General features: G+C 42.3%; 1 protein-coding gene across 1 annotated transcript in view; it reads right to left on the bottom strand.

Annotated features, from left to right (window-relative positions):
* The window catches only part of DGKE (diacylglycerol kinase epsilon), a 29,177-nt gene that overhangs the window by 5,138 nt on the left and 9,562 nt on the right, over nucleotides 1–14,477 (bottom strand). The window contains exons 3-10 of the mRNA XM_083353649.1: nucleotides 13,491–13,650; nucleotides 10,652–10,771; nucleotides 9,109–9,252; nucleotides 5,732–5,889; nucleotides 4,422–4,473; nucleotides 3,027–3,140; nucleotides 1,804–1,875; nucleotides 923–1,050 (exon numbers count right to left, since the gene is read on the bottom strand). Coding sequence (XP_083209775.1) covers nucleotides 923–1,050; nucleotides 1,804–1,875; nucleotides 3,027–3,140; nucleotides 4,422–4,473; nucleotides 5,732–5,889; nucleotides 9,109–9,252; nucleotides 10,652–10,771; nucleotides 13,491–13,650 — 948 coding nt within the window. The remainder of the gene's footprint in view (nucleotides 1–922; nucleotides 1,051–1,803; nucleotides 1,876–3,026; nucleotides 3,141–4,421; nucleotides 4,474–5,731; nucleotides 5,890–9,108; nucleotides 9,253–10,651; nucleotides 10,772–13,490; nucleotides 13,651–14,477) is intronic.

Below are 14,477 nucleotides of genomic sequence, written 5' to 3'. Positions count from 1 at the left end.
AAATTTAAATCACTCCCTCCAAGTTACCCTTATAAAAATTTTCTTCTTGTATATATCCTTTTTAAAACTTAAAATTTTCTATAAGCTAATACATCTTTTTTAAAAAATTCCTCTTAACATAAAAAAGGTAAAGGTTCCCCCGCACATGCGTGCTAGTCGTTTCCGACTCTAGGGGCCGGTGCTCATCTCCATTTCAAAGCTGAAGAGCCAGCGCTTGTCCGAGGACGTCTCCGTGGTCATGTGGCCGGCATGACTAGATGCCAAAGGCGCACGGAACGCTGTTACCTTCCCACCGTACTGGTCCCTATTTTTCTACTTGCATTTTTACGTGCTTTTGAACTGCTAGGTTGGCAGGAAAAAGGTAAAGGTTCCCCCGCACATGCGTGCTAGTTGTTTCCAACTCTAGGGGCTGGTGCTCATCTCGTTTCAAAGCTGAAAAGACAGCGCTTGTCCGAGGACGTCTCCGTGGTCATGTGGCCGGCATGACTAGACGATATATGAATGTATATATATTCATTTTTAATTTAAAAAGAAAAAAAGCAAGAGACAAACCTAAAGTTTTGGTTGGGCCATGCGCTGCCCTCTAAATTGAAAGGAAGTTTTTTCCCCAAACATTACTATTATAGAGCCCTCATTTATTAGGATGAAAGAAAGAATAGGAAGAAAAAATTCAAGGCCTGGGGGAAAATCCCGATGCCCCAAAGAATCAGGAGACCGAATGTAGGGCAAAGTAATCCAGAAAGTGAGTAGTGGAACTGTGCCCAGGGCTTCTCAACCCTGGCAAAGCAGGCCACATGGGAACGCCACAACTGAGCTATCCCAATTATCAGATGGTCCTGCTTTCATGAATCACCCCTGGATGCAAGACTCTCCGAACCTTCCCAACAGTACATAATTAATATGCAACCTATTACTAACCTACCTTGCCAGAGGATAAAGTTCGTCCCCCATTCCTTCCCACAGTCGACAGCCACCTCCCCAGTAGGCAATATTTAGCACTATGATCCCCTCCAAACTGGGCAAGTCGATCTTCTCTCCATCCAACTCTAGCTTTAAAAATATACAACCGGGTGTTAGTAAGTTACACCTGCAGGAATTAATTCAAAATGTTTAGCCATCCGGGGCAAGTCAGAAGAGAACATAAAGGAAGGTGAGCAATCAGTTTGTATGGCCTCTGGGCTCACCCGTTATGCTAAGCCAGAGATAATTGAGGTTTATTTATTTATTTTATTTATTTTAATTCCATTTATATCATGTTGCAATCAAACCATTACTAATTCTGCAAACGAGCAAAACAATCCTAGCTTATTTGGCTAATTGTTATTTTGCTTTCCCTTGTTTTTTAAATACTGCTTTTGCATTGTAGGTCTATGGATTGGTCAGGGGCTTGACTGGAGCACGAAACAAAGTAGGAAACTCCATGTGGCCTGGTCTGTTGCGGAAGAGCAATTTATTTATTGGCCCCATTCATACCTCATGCTAAGCCAGAAACAAACCAAAGGGTGAATCTCCCATGTGATTTACAACGAATTGATCTGAGGAGTTTCACGTATGGTTACAAAAGCAAAAATAAGCACCAATGAGCATCCAATGATTGCTATCTAGGACAAAAAGAATCCCTATTTAAAAAGCTACTAAACATACTATTGATGCCCATCTGCTCAGGAAGCCACTAAAGTTTTTCCATGTACCGTACATCCTTGATTTAATGTATACGATTTCTGATTCCACCTCCTTATAAATGGCAAGATATTTCTCATATAAATTAAATCCCCAGGGGGAGAGGAAATATGATCACCTTACCTCAATCTTTTTATTTAGATCCTTACATTCCTGAACTAAGCAATCTTTGGTTCCATAAAAAAAATACACAGCCTACAAAACAAACAGACAGAGGCGGGATTTCAATGGAGAAGACTGGACAGAGTGGCATTTTTTTTCCCTGTTACAGAACACAGTTAAGTTTCCAAATTCTTTTGAAGCACATAGAATTATTGCATAGAAATATTTTGAAAGAGATGAACAAATGTTTAAAATTCTAATGCAAAGGGACAGAAGGATCTGGGTTTTTTTCCTACAAGCTACTCAGTTACACTTTCCACTCCACTAGTGATTTTGCAAAAAAATCCCCACCAAAAACAATTTTCTGCAATTTCCTAATTTGGGACCATCCACATTCCAGTTATATAAGCTTTATATTACACCTAGAACATTTTTCTTTGTGGTGGAACTTGTCAACATTTATGAGTCAAATTACACTGATAACAACATGCAGGAAATCCTCACGTAACGACCATCACCATTTTGCATCCCTAATGGTCAGGCTCCATTACAGTCGTAAGTCGAGGAATACCTGTGTTGTGCTCCTCTCAGACTGAGACTAAGAATGTCCTGATTTAGAGATAGTCATAAAACCAGGGAATCCCATCAGAGAAAATAAAGTATGTTTATGTGTATCTACAAGAAGATTGGATAACACAAATTCTCCAGAATGTACAGTATTTTAGTGTAACAATCAAGAATACTAAACTAGGACTAGACTACTAGTAACTTTCATCTAGTTACTTCCTCTAAATATTGTTGGGAGAAAATGGGTACAGTTTTACTATATGCATTTAGCTGACTTATTTGGATGAAGGACGGTTAAATAATGCTTGAGTTACAATGATTCATTTAGTGACCATTTAACATTCCAACGGCACTGAAAAAGGTGATTTATGACTGTTTTTCATAAATCTGGACACTTGGCTCATACTTATGATGGTTGCAATGTCCCGGGGTTATGTGATTGCCTTTTTGCCACTTTCTGACAAATCAAGTTATTGAAGAAGCCAAGTTCACTTAACAACCGTGTTACTAACTTAACAACCGCAGTGATTCATGTAACAGCTGTGGCAAGAAAGGGCATACAATGGGGCAAAGCCCATGTTACCACTGTCTCGTTTAGCAACAGAAATTTTGGGCTCAATTGCGGTTGTAAAAATTGAGGGCTACCGGTGCCAGAATTTTCAGCTCATTCAACCTACCTTGTTAATAATCCTGCTAGTAAAAAGAGACGGAGTCTTCTCACGGTGCACATGAAAGTTTAAAGCCATGAGGGCATCCGGCCCTACCGAAAAATAGTTATTCATTGTGAACACCTGCAAAGAGAGAGAACACCAATCATCAATAATCAGTACAAAACTGGGGAAGAATAAATTCACAAAAAAACCCTGGAAGAGTCAGTTTTGCAAAACATACATGTGCACACACATGTCAAGGAACAGTATTGTTAGGCAAATGTTGATAGCCTACAATGTTGGGTTGAAAATATATTAACCATGATGTTGTGACTTTAAGATGTTAATTGGCCAATGGGTGTGTAAGTGTTCTCATGGCCACAAGAGGGAGCTAGGAACGTAGCTTCTCTCTCTCTCTGAATTCACTGCTCTCTACTATTACTGTTTTTGCTCTGTTTTGCTGTTCTGTTGGTTTACTACTGTGATAAACCTGTACAACTGTGTATTGACCTCTGGACCGGTAAGAAGACTTTGTATTTTGGATTACTCCTTGGACTGTTGCTATTGTGTATGACCTGGACTGTTTATTTTTGACCGTGCATTTTTGTTCTTACACCACCTCAAAAGTAAAATACTTTTTCTGCTTTCACAACTCAGTGTACTCTTGTGGTTACTGTGTGACTCTTACTGCTCTCAGTACCCTTCCTTGTCTGTGCAACTCTTTGGTAGCACAAGGAGACCTCTGCACAACAATCCTTAACAAGTATTATTATTATTTTTTTAAAAAAAGACCTGGGGCTTAAGTAACGCCATAAGGCTGTGCAGTGGGGTCATGCAATGTTCTTTTTGAAGAAAGTGTGTAGAGTTGAACATTCCTGTTCCGCTTCCTGCTCAGCACTTACCAATGTTAAAGGGGAAAAAATTCTTATATCCCTTTGCAGATAAGGCATAGCAGGAAGACTAGACCAAATTTTAGAACTATTCTCTGGCAGGAAGTAGGATGGTTGAGAATTACAACCCCTCTGATAAACGGGGGGGGGGGGGGAAAGGGGGGACGCATCTCTGAACCAGCAACATTCTTCTTTTCTCCTAAAATGTCAGACTAACATGGATATTTCCCAATCCCAAACTGTCAATAATAAGCTTTCAAACATAAAAAAGGTTAATATATGAGCTGGCAGAATTTTAGAAATAGCAGATAACCCACCTCTTTCGTACCTCACACTAGGATTGCTCTAAATTTTATCCAGTTCTCCTGAATAGGCATGTTTGCTTAAGAATCTTGCTGGATCCCAGAATTCCAGAAACTAGCAGCTCCAAGCGGATCACTAGAAATTACCCACCTACCCATAGAGGATCAGGTTCTTATATATTACAACCTTTTAATCACTATGCAAAACTTCAAACATTTCCAAGCCTTACCTTCAATTTTCTTAAGTTGTAGTATCCTTTGTTTATTACCTGAACTTTCCATCTAGGAGAGAATGCAGAGATTGGCATCTTACACGGCAAAACACACAGGAAAAAAGAGAGAGCTAACAATGGCATCCTGAATCAGTAACAATGACGATTTTGGGGACAATGACAATTGCTGAACAAATTTTTCAATAAATTTTTAGGATCATTTTGTCGGTACGTGGGAGTGGCAGGCCCTCATGGTTGCCCCTTTGAGCGGGCTGGTCTATTTACAAAATGGGCGTATCTTGCCATACAATCCCTTTTATCAGAAGGCAAAACTGCAAAGATTGCTCCTTGCTACTCTTCTAGCTTCTCAAGATATTTGCTTCAATTCTAGAATGGCACTGTCTTTTTGTGGGCATGTGGGTACTTTTCCTGTATTTTTATTTTTTAATATTTACCTGAAGCGCAGAATTCTTGTAAGCGAAGATGGTGCTGAGGATTGTCATGTGGTTTTACACCATCTTGGCTTCCAACGTATTTAAGTGTAGAATCTAAAATATTAATTAAAGGCAGGTGGGGGCAGGAAGACCAGCAGGTGTGAACGGAGATGACCATGGTCAGGGGTAGGCAACCTCGGTTCTTTTATGACTCATGGACTTCAACTCCCAGAATTCCTGAGTCAGCTGACTCAGGAATTCTGGGAGTTGAAGTCCATGAGTCATACAAGAGCCGAGGTTGCCTACCCCTGACCACGGGCATCTTAGTAATCTAGGGGCCACACACCGCCTACCTATACTATTTCTTAATTTTTGTTCATTAAGAATGGTTGCTTTTTGTCTCAGAAATCACTGACAATAATTCCATCTCGACTGTCAGGGGTGATAAACACAACAGGTTTGGAGGAAACATTATTAAGCAGGAAATGGAAATCTTTGATAGATCCCAGGCCAAGCTGCCCTACCCTCCAACTGGCCGAATCCCAAATGCCCTGCGTGATAAAAACCCTGCAAGGGGGATTTTTTTAAAATTTGGTTTATGCTTATATGTAACATGGTATAGATGGCTTAAACCAACATTAGAAATAAAACAGACTAATCAATACAAGAAAGGTTCTAATGCCAGGGCAATCATAATGTAATCCTGCATTTAATGAGACAGAAAGTTCCTCCAACTTCATCAAGATTCTGTGAAAAGAACCACAATGAAAGCCTGTTCCAAACTTTAAGAGATTGGATTCCAGATCCAATTCAAGGGTGGTCTTGGGTGGGTTTTTTTTTCCCCTGGAAGGCAGAAGCTGCAATTTGAGAGAGGTTTTGCTTGCAAGCGCTCACCTATCCAACCGGATTTCATCTGCATCCATGATGTTGTGTAGAATCTGCTCCACCGGAACATCCCCGGCATAGCCAGCACCCCAGCCAAGGCTATTGGATAGGTCATTACCTGTGCCCAGGGGTAAAATGGCAACCCGAGGGACAGACCTTTCTTGTCCCTGCGATATAGAAGCATTAACTCGGGGTTAAGAGTTGAGATTTTATAGGCCTGGCTGCCTAACATCTTTGATCCTTGAAATTTCAGACACAGCTTAAATGCCACTAATTGCAATTCTGCTTCAAGGACTCTTCCTTAACTGAACAGCTGGGCTTCTGAGGAAAAACAACCGGAAAACTATATAATAATATTTGCAAAGCCTGGTGAGGCTTCAGTCTAAGGAGGAACTGGGAAAAAAATTCATATCAATGTATGATTTATTTATTTATTTGACTTTTATCCCACCTTTATACTTTGTAAGTAACTCAAGGTGGCAAACATACCTAATACTCCTTTCCCCTCCTATTTTTCGCACAACAGCTTCAGGTTGGACTGAAAAAGAGTGACAGGCTCAAAGTCACTTAAGCTTTTTGTGCCAACAGCTTCAGGTTGGACTGAAAAAGAGTGACAGGCTCAAAGTCACTTAAGCTTTTTGTGCCTAAGGCAGGGCTAGAATTCACCGTTTTCTGATTTTTAGGCCAGCATCTTAACCGTTAGACCAAACTGGCTCTTAGAAGTAGCCCTTTTGCATTCATATTTGCGTTAGGGCAGGGGTGTCAAACTCAATTTCCTTGAGGGCCGCATCAGTATTGCGGTTGCCCTGGTGTGTGTGTGTGTGGCCAGAGTGGTTGCAGTCTACTGGGTGGGTGTGGCTGGAGTGCATGTGGTCTACTGAGTGGGCATGGCCAGCTCTACATCGTTCGTGTCAAGGATGCCTATGGGGGCCTGGGCAGGAGTGGGACAGAACTGAGGGTCTCTGGCAGAAGGAGATGGGACCGGGGCAAGTGCCAAGGCATGGTCCATTGGAGGAGCCTCACTGTTCCTCTCAGGTCATGTGGGGGGGGGGCTTAACGGTGACGCGGAGGTCAAATGCCCAGCCCAGCCATCAAGCACCCATGGCACTAAGCCCAGCCCCACTTCCCCAAGGGGGTGCCCAGCTGCTGTGCTTGCTCTCCTTAGCCAGGTTGCTGTTGATGGGTACGAGGGCAAAGTCAAGAGGGTGGCCCACTCCCTCTCCATGTGAGGAGACCTGGCTTTGTATCCAAAGCTTCCTTAGCAATAGGATGAGAGACCCCCCCAGGATAGGCCAGGAGGAGGGGCTAAGGGGATGGTGAAAAGGCAGCAGGGCAGGACTAAGGCAGGACTTCCCTCAGACCCTCCCTCTCCTTCCTTCCTTCCTTCCTTCCTTCCTTCCTTCCTTCCTTCCTTCCTTAGAACAGAGTGGTGGGAAAATATTTGAGATGAGGGAGGAAGAAAAACAGGCAAGAAGCGCAGGTGGGGAAGTGTCATCCTTTGCGAGGAATGGCACCATTGCCTGGAAGTGGCCAGCACATGGCCCTCGCCTACTTCACATATCCGGCTTGGTGGGCTCTGGGAGAGAGGATGCCATGAGCAGTGTGAGAGTCGATGTTACTTGCGCAGTGCTGCCCAGCCCCCAGCCTGTCCGGTTTTGTCAGACAGCAGGGCGCTCCCCTCACAGTGCCGAAAGGCTGAACCGGGTGGCATGAATCTGAAGAGAAGCGCAACACTGCCCGGCCCCTAGCCTGCCCGAAGTAGGCAGGGCCATGTGCTGGCCACTTCCAGGCGATGGTGCATTTCTTCATTCCTCACAAAGGGTGATACCTCCCCAGCGTGTGCCCAGGGGGTGGGGCCGACGCAGCACGGGCCAGTCGCTCGCTGTTTCCAGACGGCATTGTGGAGCTAAGACTGAAAGTATTTCAGCATAGATGACCACCACAAAATTGTACATTGGCTCCCGGCCAGCCTGGGCCAGGGCCAAGCCAGCGGGGGCCGTTCCCTCACTGTTTGCAGGATGGCTTCGTGGGCCACATGAAACCACTTTGCGGGCTGGATCCAGCCCCCGGGCCTTGTGTTTGACATGTCTGCACTAGGGACAAAGGATTTTCATGGCTGAACATATCACTTGGGGGGGGACGCCCCCCCATACTGTAGTCTTCATTCTGGGGGAGTGATGGATCAGCAGTTAAAGACACTAAGCTTTTTGCCTGAAAAGCTAATAGCCCGGGTTCAAGACCTGACAGCCACACAATAGGGTGAGCTCCCAGCTCCTGCCCACCTAGCAGTTCAAAAGCATGCAAATGCGAGTAGATTAATAGGTACCACTTCAGTGGGAAGATAGCTACATTCTGTCTGCCATTGGTGTATACTCATTCTGGATTTATGACCACGGAAAATGTCTTCAGACAACGCTGGCTCCCTCAGTCAAGAAACGGAGATGAGCACTGCACTCTAGAGTCGGAGATGACTGGACAGGGAAACCTTTACCTTTATACTCCATTTTAATTTTAAGGAAATTAGCAAACTTTTCTAAGCCAACATTTTAAAAAAATTGTCTGACAGAGAAAAGAGGACAGAACGTCTTATAGAAAAAGTATGCTTCAAAACACATATTTCAGTCATAGAAATGACTGAAAAATGATCCGGGGGAGGGGTGGGGGAATGGATTTTTATGCTAAAGCTATTACATTGCTGCATTATCCTGACAATATAGTACTGGAAGAGATGCAATGAGTTGGCAAATAAGCAAATCTGTGGGTAACAAAGAAAAGGGGTTGCTGTTCTGTTCCAGCCTACGACCAGCCCTGTTTGTGTATCAGGGACAACCCCTTTTTCCTTTTTACAGTCAATAGGCTGGAAAAACCCAACCCAAATTTATTTACAGTTCAAACAAAAAAGCAATAGAATAAATGAATCAAAATATCAAACAAGAGTTAAACAGAAGTAACAAGAACAGACCAGGACTCTCTCATAATGTCTTCAAACGGTTGCCTTCAGCAACCAGCCCCACCCACATCTTCCCCTTTTATTATCAGTCCCAAGGCGTGGCTTCTCACTGCCTTCTCCTCCTCTCACTGAGTTGCCTCATTGATTTTCTCTGCTCTGCTGTGCTGGATTGCCTTCTGCTTCTAGCATCTCTGAAAAGATTCAGCTGTGACTCATCTAAGTCCGACACCTCGTGATCACACAGCTGGGCCTCATGAGGAACATGACTGGAGGGGCCAGGCTGAGAGTCCTGCAGTGCATCAGAACCTCCCTCTGACACTGAAGGCTCTCCAAACCCCTCCTCCTTCTCCTCCTCAGATTCATCGGACTCATCTACTGGGAGCACAAGGCTGACACTGAATCACAACAGTTGCTAAGATATTCTGAAACACCATACCTTTATTTTCATGCCATCAATTGCATCCAGGACCCAACCCACAGTGCCATCTCCACCGCAAACTAGGACTCTGGCAGAATTGCTAGGTAGCCAGGTGCAAAGCTGGAGTGCTTTTGCTGGAGTTGTTTTGGTTATGTCAAATACCTAAAAATACATTTATTCATGTGACATTGGAGAAAGCATTTTTTTCACAGATTAAATAATGTTTCTACAAATACAGGTTCTGATCCATATAATCTAGTTTAGTCTCTAGTCTAACTAACCTTTTCAATTTAAACAGTGCCCATCTCACTACCCAAGTGACTCTGGACAGAAGCCATAAATAAAAACAGACAGAATTAGAGACAGAATTAAAAAGAAGGAAGAATAAAATAAGAACAGGGTTAAAAGAGACCTTAAAAAGTGGAGGGTGGGTTTTCAAGCCACCAACCACCTCCAGGGTTGTGTGCCACTCTTTGATCCCCACAACACTTGGCAGAAAGCAAGAGTGGGGACAAGATATTCCATTAAGTTAAATGAGGTCTCTTCATCTAAGCCATGGCCTATGACCTTAAAAATGACAGAGGAAAATTATTATTTTTGTTCTATGGATTATTGGAAGGCATTCACTGCAGAGGTAACTCTGAGAATCTGAAATCATTTAAGCCTGTTTTCAGGTTCTATGGAAAAAGAAACTGAAGGAACAGCAAATTTCTATCACAGCACTGCATGACAGCACCCAGTTGAATTCAGATAATTAACAGGAGAAGAAACTTTGAAATGTTTCCAATGGTAAGTTGAAGATCTTAGCAAAGGCTTAAAATATATAGCAAAGCATGGAAGGGACAAGGAAAGCACCCTTGTTTCTTTTCTTTTTAAAACAATCAAGAAAGTATTCAAGGAAAAAATGACACAATGGCGAAAGTTGTAACTGAAAAATAAAAATTTAAGGAGTAAGTGTCCTTCTACATTACTACAGAATGTATTGCAAGCGCACTGTAATTATTCTGCAGCGTTCATTAAAGTTTCACCATCAATGGCACCTTATCCAAGGGGTGAATATTGAAAGAAAGTGCTATAGCAGGGGTAGGCAACCTTGGCTCTTTTATGACTTTGCTGGCTGAGGAATTCTGGGAGTTGAAGTCCACAAGTCATGAAAGAGCCAAGGTTGCCTACCCCTGTGCTATGCAATCCTTTTGTAAGGGAGAGATTTGCCGTCTTGTGCCATTTCTAAATCTTGGGAGCAACAGGGCTGGTCACAATGTAGTCTCCAAAACAATTGGGAAAACATTTTTCAAACGATATGGCATATTTGCAGGGTGTCATTGTACAGTATATATAAAATGATAGCTAATGGTCACTATATTTATTTAGAACATTTCTATATCTGCGGAACTCATCCTCGGTGACTCCAGGCAGCTTACAGAAATAAAACTCCAAACACAAAACCCAACATCACCCTAGCTCCTTGCAACAACAATTAAACAAACAAAGTTATGTTTGATTTCCTACGTAAAGCAACAAATCTAGCTCATCTTCAGTTGCATTGTATCAATACCATTACCTGAACTGGATTTAATAAGATCTTGAATTGCCCTATCAGAGTTTCCCCCATATTGTTTCCACTCCGAGTATTAACCAGAATTATTACTGGGGTCCAATTTTTCCCATAAGACTCAGATAGCTGCAAAAAAACGAAAAGAAAAAAAAGGCAGAAGCAAGATATTTAGATGCATATGTGTATTGTCACAAAACAAAACAGCAGCACTCTCTTATTTTTCTTTTATGTTGAGAAATTAGCTCTTAAATTGTAAAAGAGAACGTGTACCCTTGCAAATTACTTAAAAATAAATTGCTTTACAATTTGTAGGAAATACCAACTTTCCTGTTCAATGTAAGACTAAAGCATGATTCACATATATGATTTATTCTGAAATATTTGCCATTTGCACAGAGATTGAAATATAAGCCAGAACCTGTTCAAGCAGCCAAGTGGGTACCTTAAAAGCTGACCTTTCATTGATGGAGCCTTAGTAAAATCAACTTCTACCATTTTTTTCCAATTAACAAGAGGTAACGTTTATTTTGTTCCTTGATCTTACTATAGGATGAATGTATACTTCCCAGTCATTTCAGGAGCAGCTGAGCAAAGCCATAACCTGCATTTTACTGTCTTTTATTGGGGCACTACAGTAGCTGCCACATGCCTGTATCAAGAGGGATGTCTTAGTACACTAATTAACCAACTATTAATCACACTATTAACAAGTGTCCCCAAATTTCACAATGCCACGACTCTCTGCAGTGACCGATAAGTCTCATAAATAAGACTCATGACTTCCTGGATGTTATGATTGGGCAAGAAATTAATATACCGCTTTATAAAAGATGTATAATTTCCACAGTGCTTTCTTAACCTATTAGAGTTATGAACAGAAGCACTGAACTTCATTATTATGTACACTCCTATAGCACGACTGAGACTTAAGAATGTACTTTTGATGTTCTGTGCCCAAGGTTACGAGTTTGTAGGAAACCATCCACCAATCACTGGTTCCCTTGACAGAGGACTTAGCTCTCTCTCAAAAATTGCTTTGGGAAGGAACTTATTTAAGTTATACCAGAGAGAGAAACTCGCTCCTTCCCAAATAAGGAATTCAACACTTAAATTAAGTGTTGAAGGCTGTAATTCCATCCCCACTCATTTGGGAATAGACCTCACTGAACTCAGTGGTTTCCAACTATATGTGCATCTGAATGTGCTAGAAGTCGTGATGATTGGGTGGTGGAATTGCCAATCATATTGTATTTTTTATTGTATTTTATGCTGCCCTGTAAACTGCCCTGAGTCCTTCGGGAATAGGGCGGTATAAAAATTTAAATAAATAAATAAATAAATAAATAAATAAATAAAGAAAGAAAGAAAGAAAGAAAGAAAGAAAGCGTGACAATGCAGAGGAGCTCTCTTCCCTGTGTATATTCCAAAGAAAGGAGGGGCCTGTGAAAAGTGAGACTGAAGAATATAGAGATGGAAGGAGAGGTTTGAGGGAGCCTCAGGATTCTAGCCTAGGAGAGCCTCCACCTGTCAGAGGCAGAGTAAAGAAAAATACAGGTAGTCCTCGACTTACAATGGTTCACTTAGTGACTGTTCAAAGTTACAACAGCACTGAGAAAAATGACTTATGACCATTTTTCACACTTGTGATCATTGCAGCATCCCCATGGCCATGTGATTTACATTCCAATGTTTGACAACTGGTTCATATTTATGATGGTTGCAGTGTCCTGGGATCACGTGATCACCTTTGGTGACCTTCTGACAAGCAACGTCAATGGGAAAGCAGATTCACTTAACAACAGTATTTACTCATTTAACAACTGCAGTGATTCACTTAACAACTGTGGCAAGAAAGGCTGTAAAGTGGGGCAAAACCCACTTAGCAAATTTCTCACTTGGCAACATAAATTTTGGGCTCAATTGTGGTTGCAAGTTGAGGACTACCTGTACAGTATTTCGTTCTAGGGAAGCTAAGCACTGATACACTATGGATCCACTATGTTATTAAGAAAAGCAGTTTAGAACTCATTTAACTAAAGTTATTTAATAAAAGTTAATTTGTTTCTTCCTTTCAATGATAATAAAGTGACTGTGCTGACCTATATCTTCCTCACATTTTTCTTAGTCACATTACCTCAGCAGAATAAAAAGTAGAAAGGAAAGAATTATAAATCAGAAAAGAACCTGGAGGTAATATCAAGATAAATTAATTATTTTTGAGACCTCTAAAACTTAATGGGATTTTGTTTTGGGCTGGAGAAACAAATAGGTGGGAAGAAAAGGATACCGTATTTTTCCGTGTATAAGACGCTATTTTCCCCTGCAATCGCCCTGTTCAAAAATCAGGCGAGTCTTATACAAGTGCAGCATCTTATACACGGAAAAATAATCATAACCTCTGCAGCCCAGGCATCCCTGTGTGGGTTCTTTACATGCCGCTGCCATGCTGTCTGGTGCAGGTGTCAAGCCCCTGTGGGCTTGCCACTAACGGGAGGGGGGAGGGGGCAAGATTGTCAGATGGTGGCGTCCGGAGGCAGCGGATGGGACCAGGAGCATGGATGGCAGCAACAGCCCTTTCCCTCCCCCAGGTACCTGTATGCTGGCCGGGGACCCTGTGGAACCAGGGTCCGTTGCTTCTTGTCCTGCCTTCAGGCGCTTTGGAGAATAGCTTGACTCCCTCTTCTTTGTGGCAGCCCCTGAGATATTGGAACACTGCTATCATGTCCCCCCTCGCCGTTCTCTGCATACAAGACCAAACCCGCCCAGCCCACTCAGCCAATGGTTCTGATCTCCTGGAAACAGGCATCCCCAGCTGGGTCTTGAGAACAAACACAGTAACACTTACCTTGTAGTCATTCATGTGTTTACTTTTACGCATCTGACAGATTTTGAGCAAGTAAGTTGGGGGGATAATGAGGTTATGAAACTCTCCCAATTCACACTTCCCATTCTTCAAAGAATTCTGCATACAATCATCATGTACTGTTTGCTGGCACCAAATACACCTGAAAGAAGAACAGTCACAACAACAATCACAACAAAGAAAGATTGGTTCCGTTCCCACATATTATTACCGGACAATTACGGAAAGAATATCGTTTTTGAGGGATTTTAACAAAAAATGGTATGATCACTCAACCGCTGAAATAAAGCACATCAACTCTAGGTAAAGGTAGGTAAAGGTTCCCCCACACATGCGTGCTAGTCGTTTCCGACTCTAGGGGCCAGTGCTCATCTCCGTTTCAAAGCCGAAGAGCCAGCGCTTGTCCGAGGACGTCTCCGTGGTCATGTGGCTGGCATGACTAGATGCCAAAGGCGCACAGAACGCTGTTACCTTCCCACCGTAGTGGTCCCTATTTTTCTACTTGCATTTTTTATGTGCTTTTGAACTGCTAGGTTGGCAGAAGCTGGGACGAGTAACAGGAGCTCACTCTGTTATGCAGCACTCGGGATTTGACCCGCCAAACTGCCGACCTTCTGATCGACAAGCTCAGTGTCCTAACCCACTGAGCCACCGCGTCCCTACATCAACTCTATTCTTTCCTTATTTGTTTCAGAAGGATGTTGCTGAAAATAAGTCTCTCTTCCATCTATTCTCCTTTTCCACAAGCTTTGCATTATTGCCAACGTTGCTTCAGTGTTCTTTTGTGAGTGGCAAATGTAAAGTTTTGTGAAAATATGTAGGAGACTAGGAAAAGATCATTGAATGAATAAAAGGAATTTTTAGATACATCATTTTATGTAATCAAATAAAGTACTCTCTGAGTTTAACATAGCTAAGCCCAAGCATTAATACCATATAGCAGAAAAGAAACAAAAAGAAAGGACTTTG

This window comes from Vipera ursinii (genome assembly GCF_947247035.1).
Source record: "Vipera ursinii genome assembly, chromosome: 2".
NCBI classification, from domain to species: Eukaryota; Metazoa; Chordata; class Lepidosauria; order Squamata; family Viperidae; genus Vipera; species Vipera ursinii.
The sequence above is the reverse complement of the archived record's forward strand: the minus strand, read 5'-3'. Positions and strand labels throughout refer to the sequence as shown.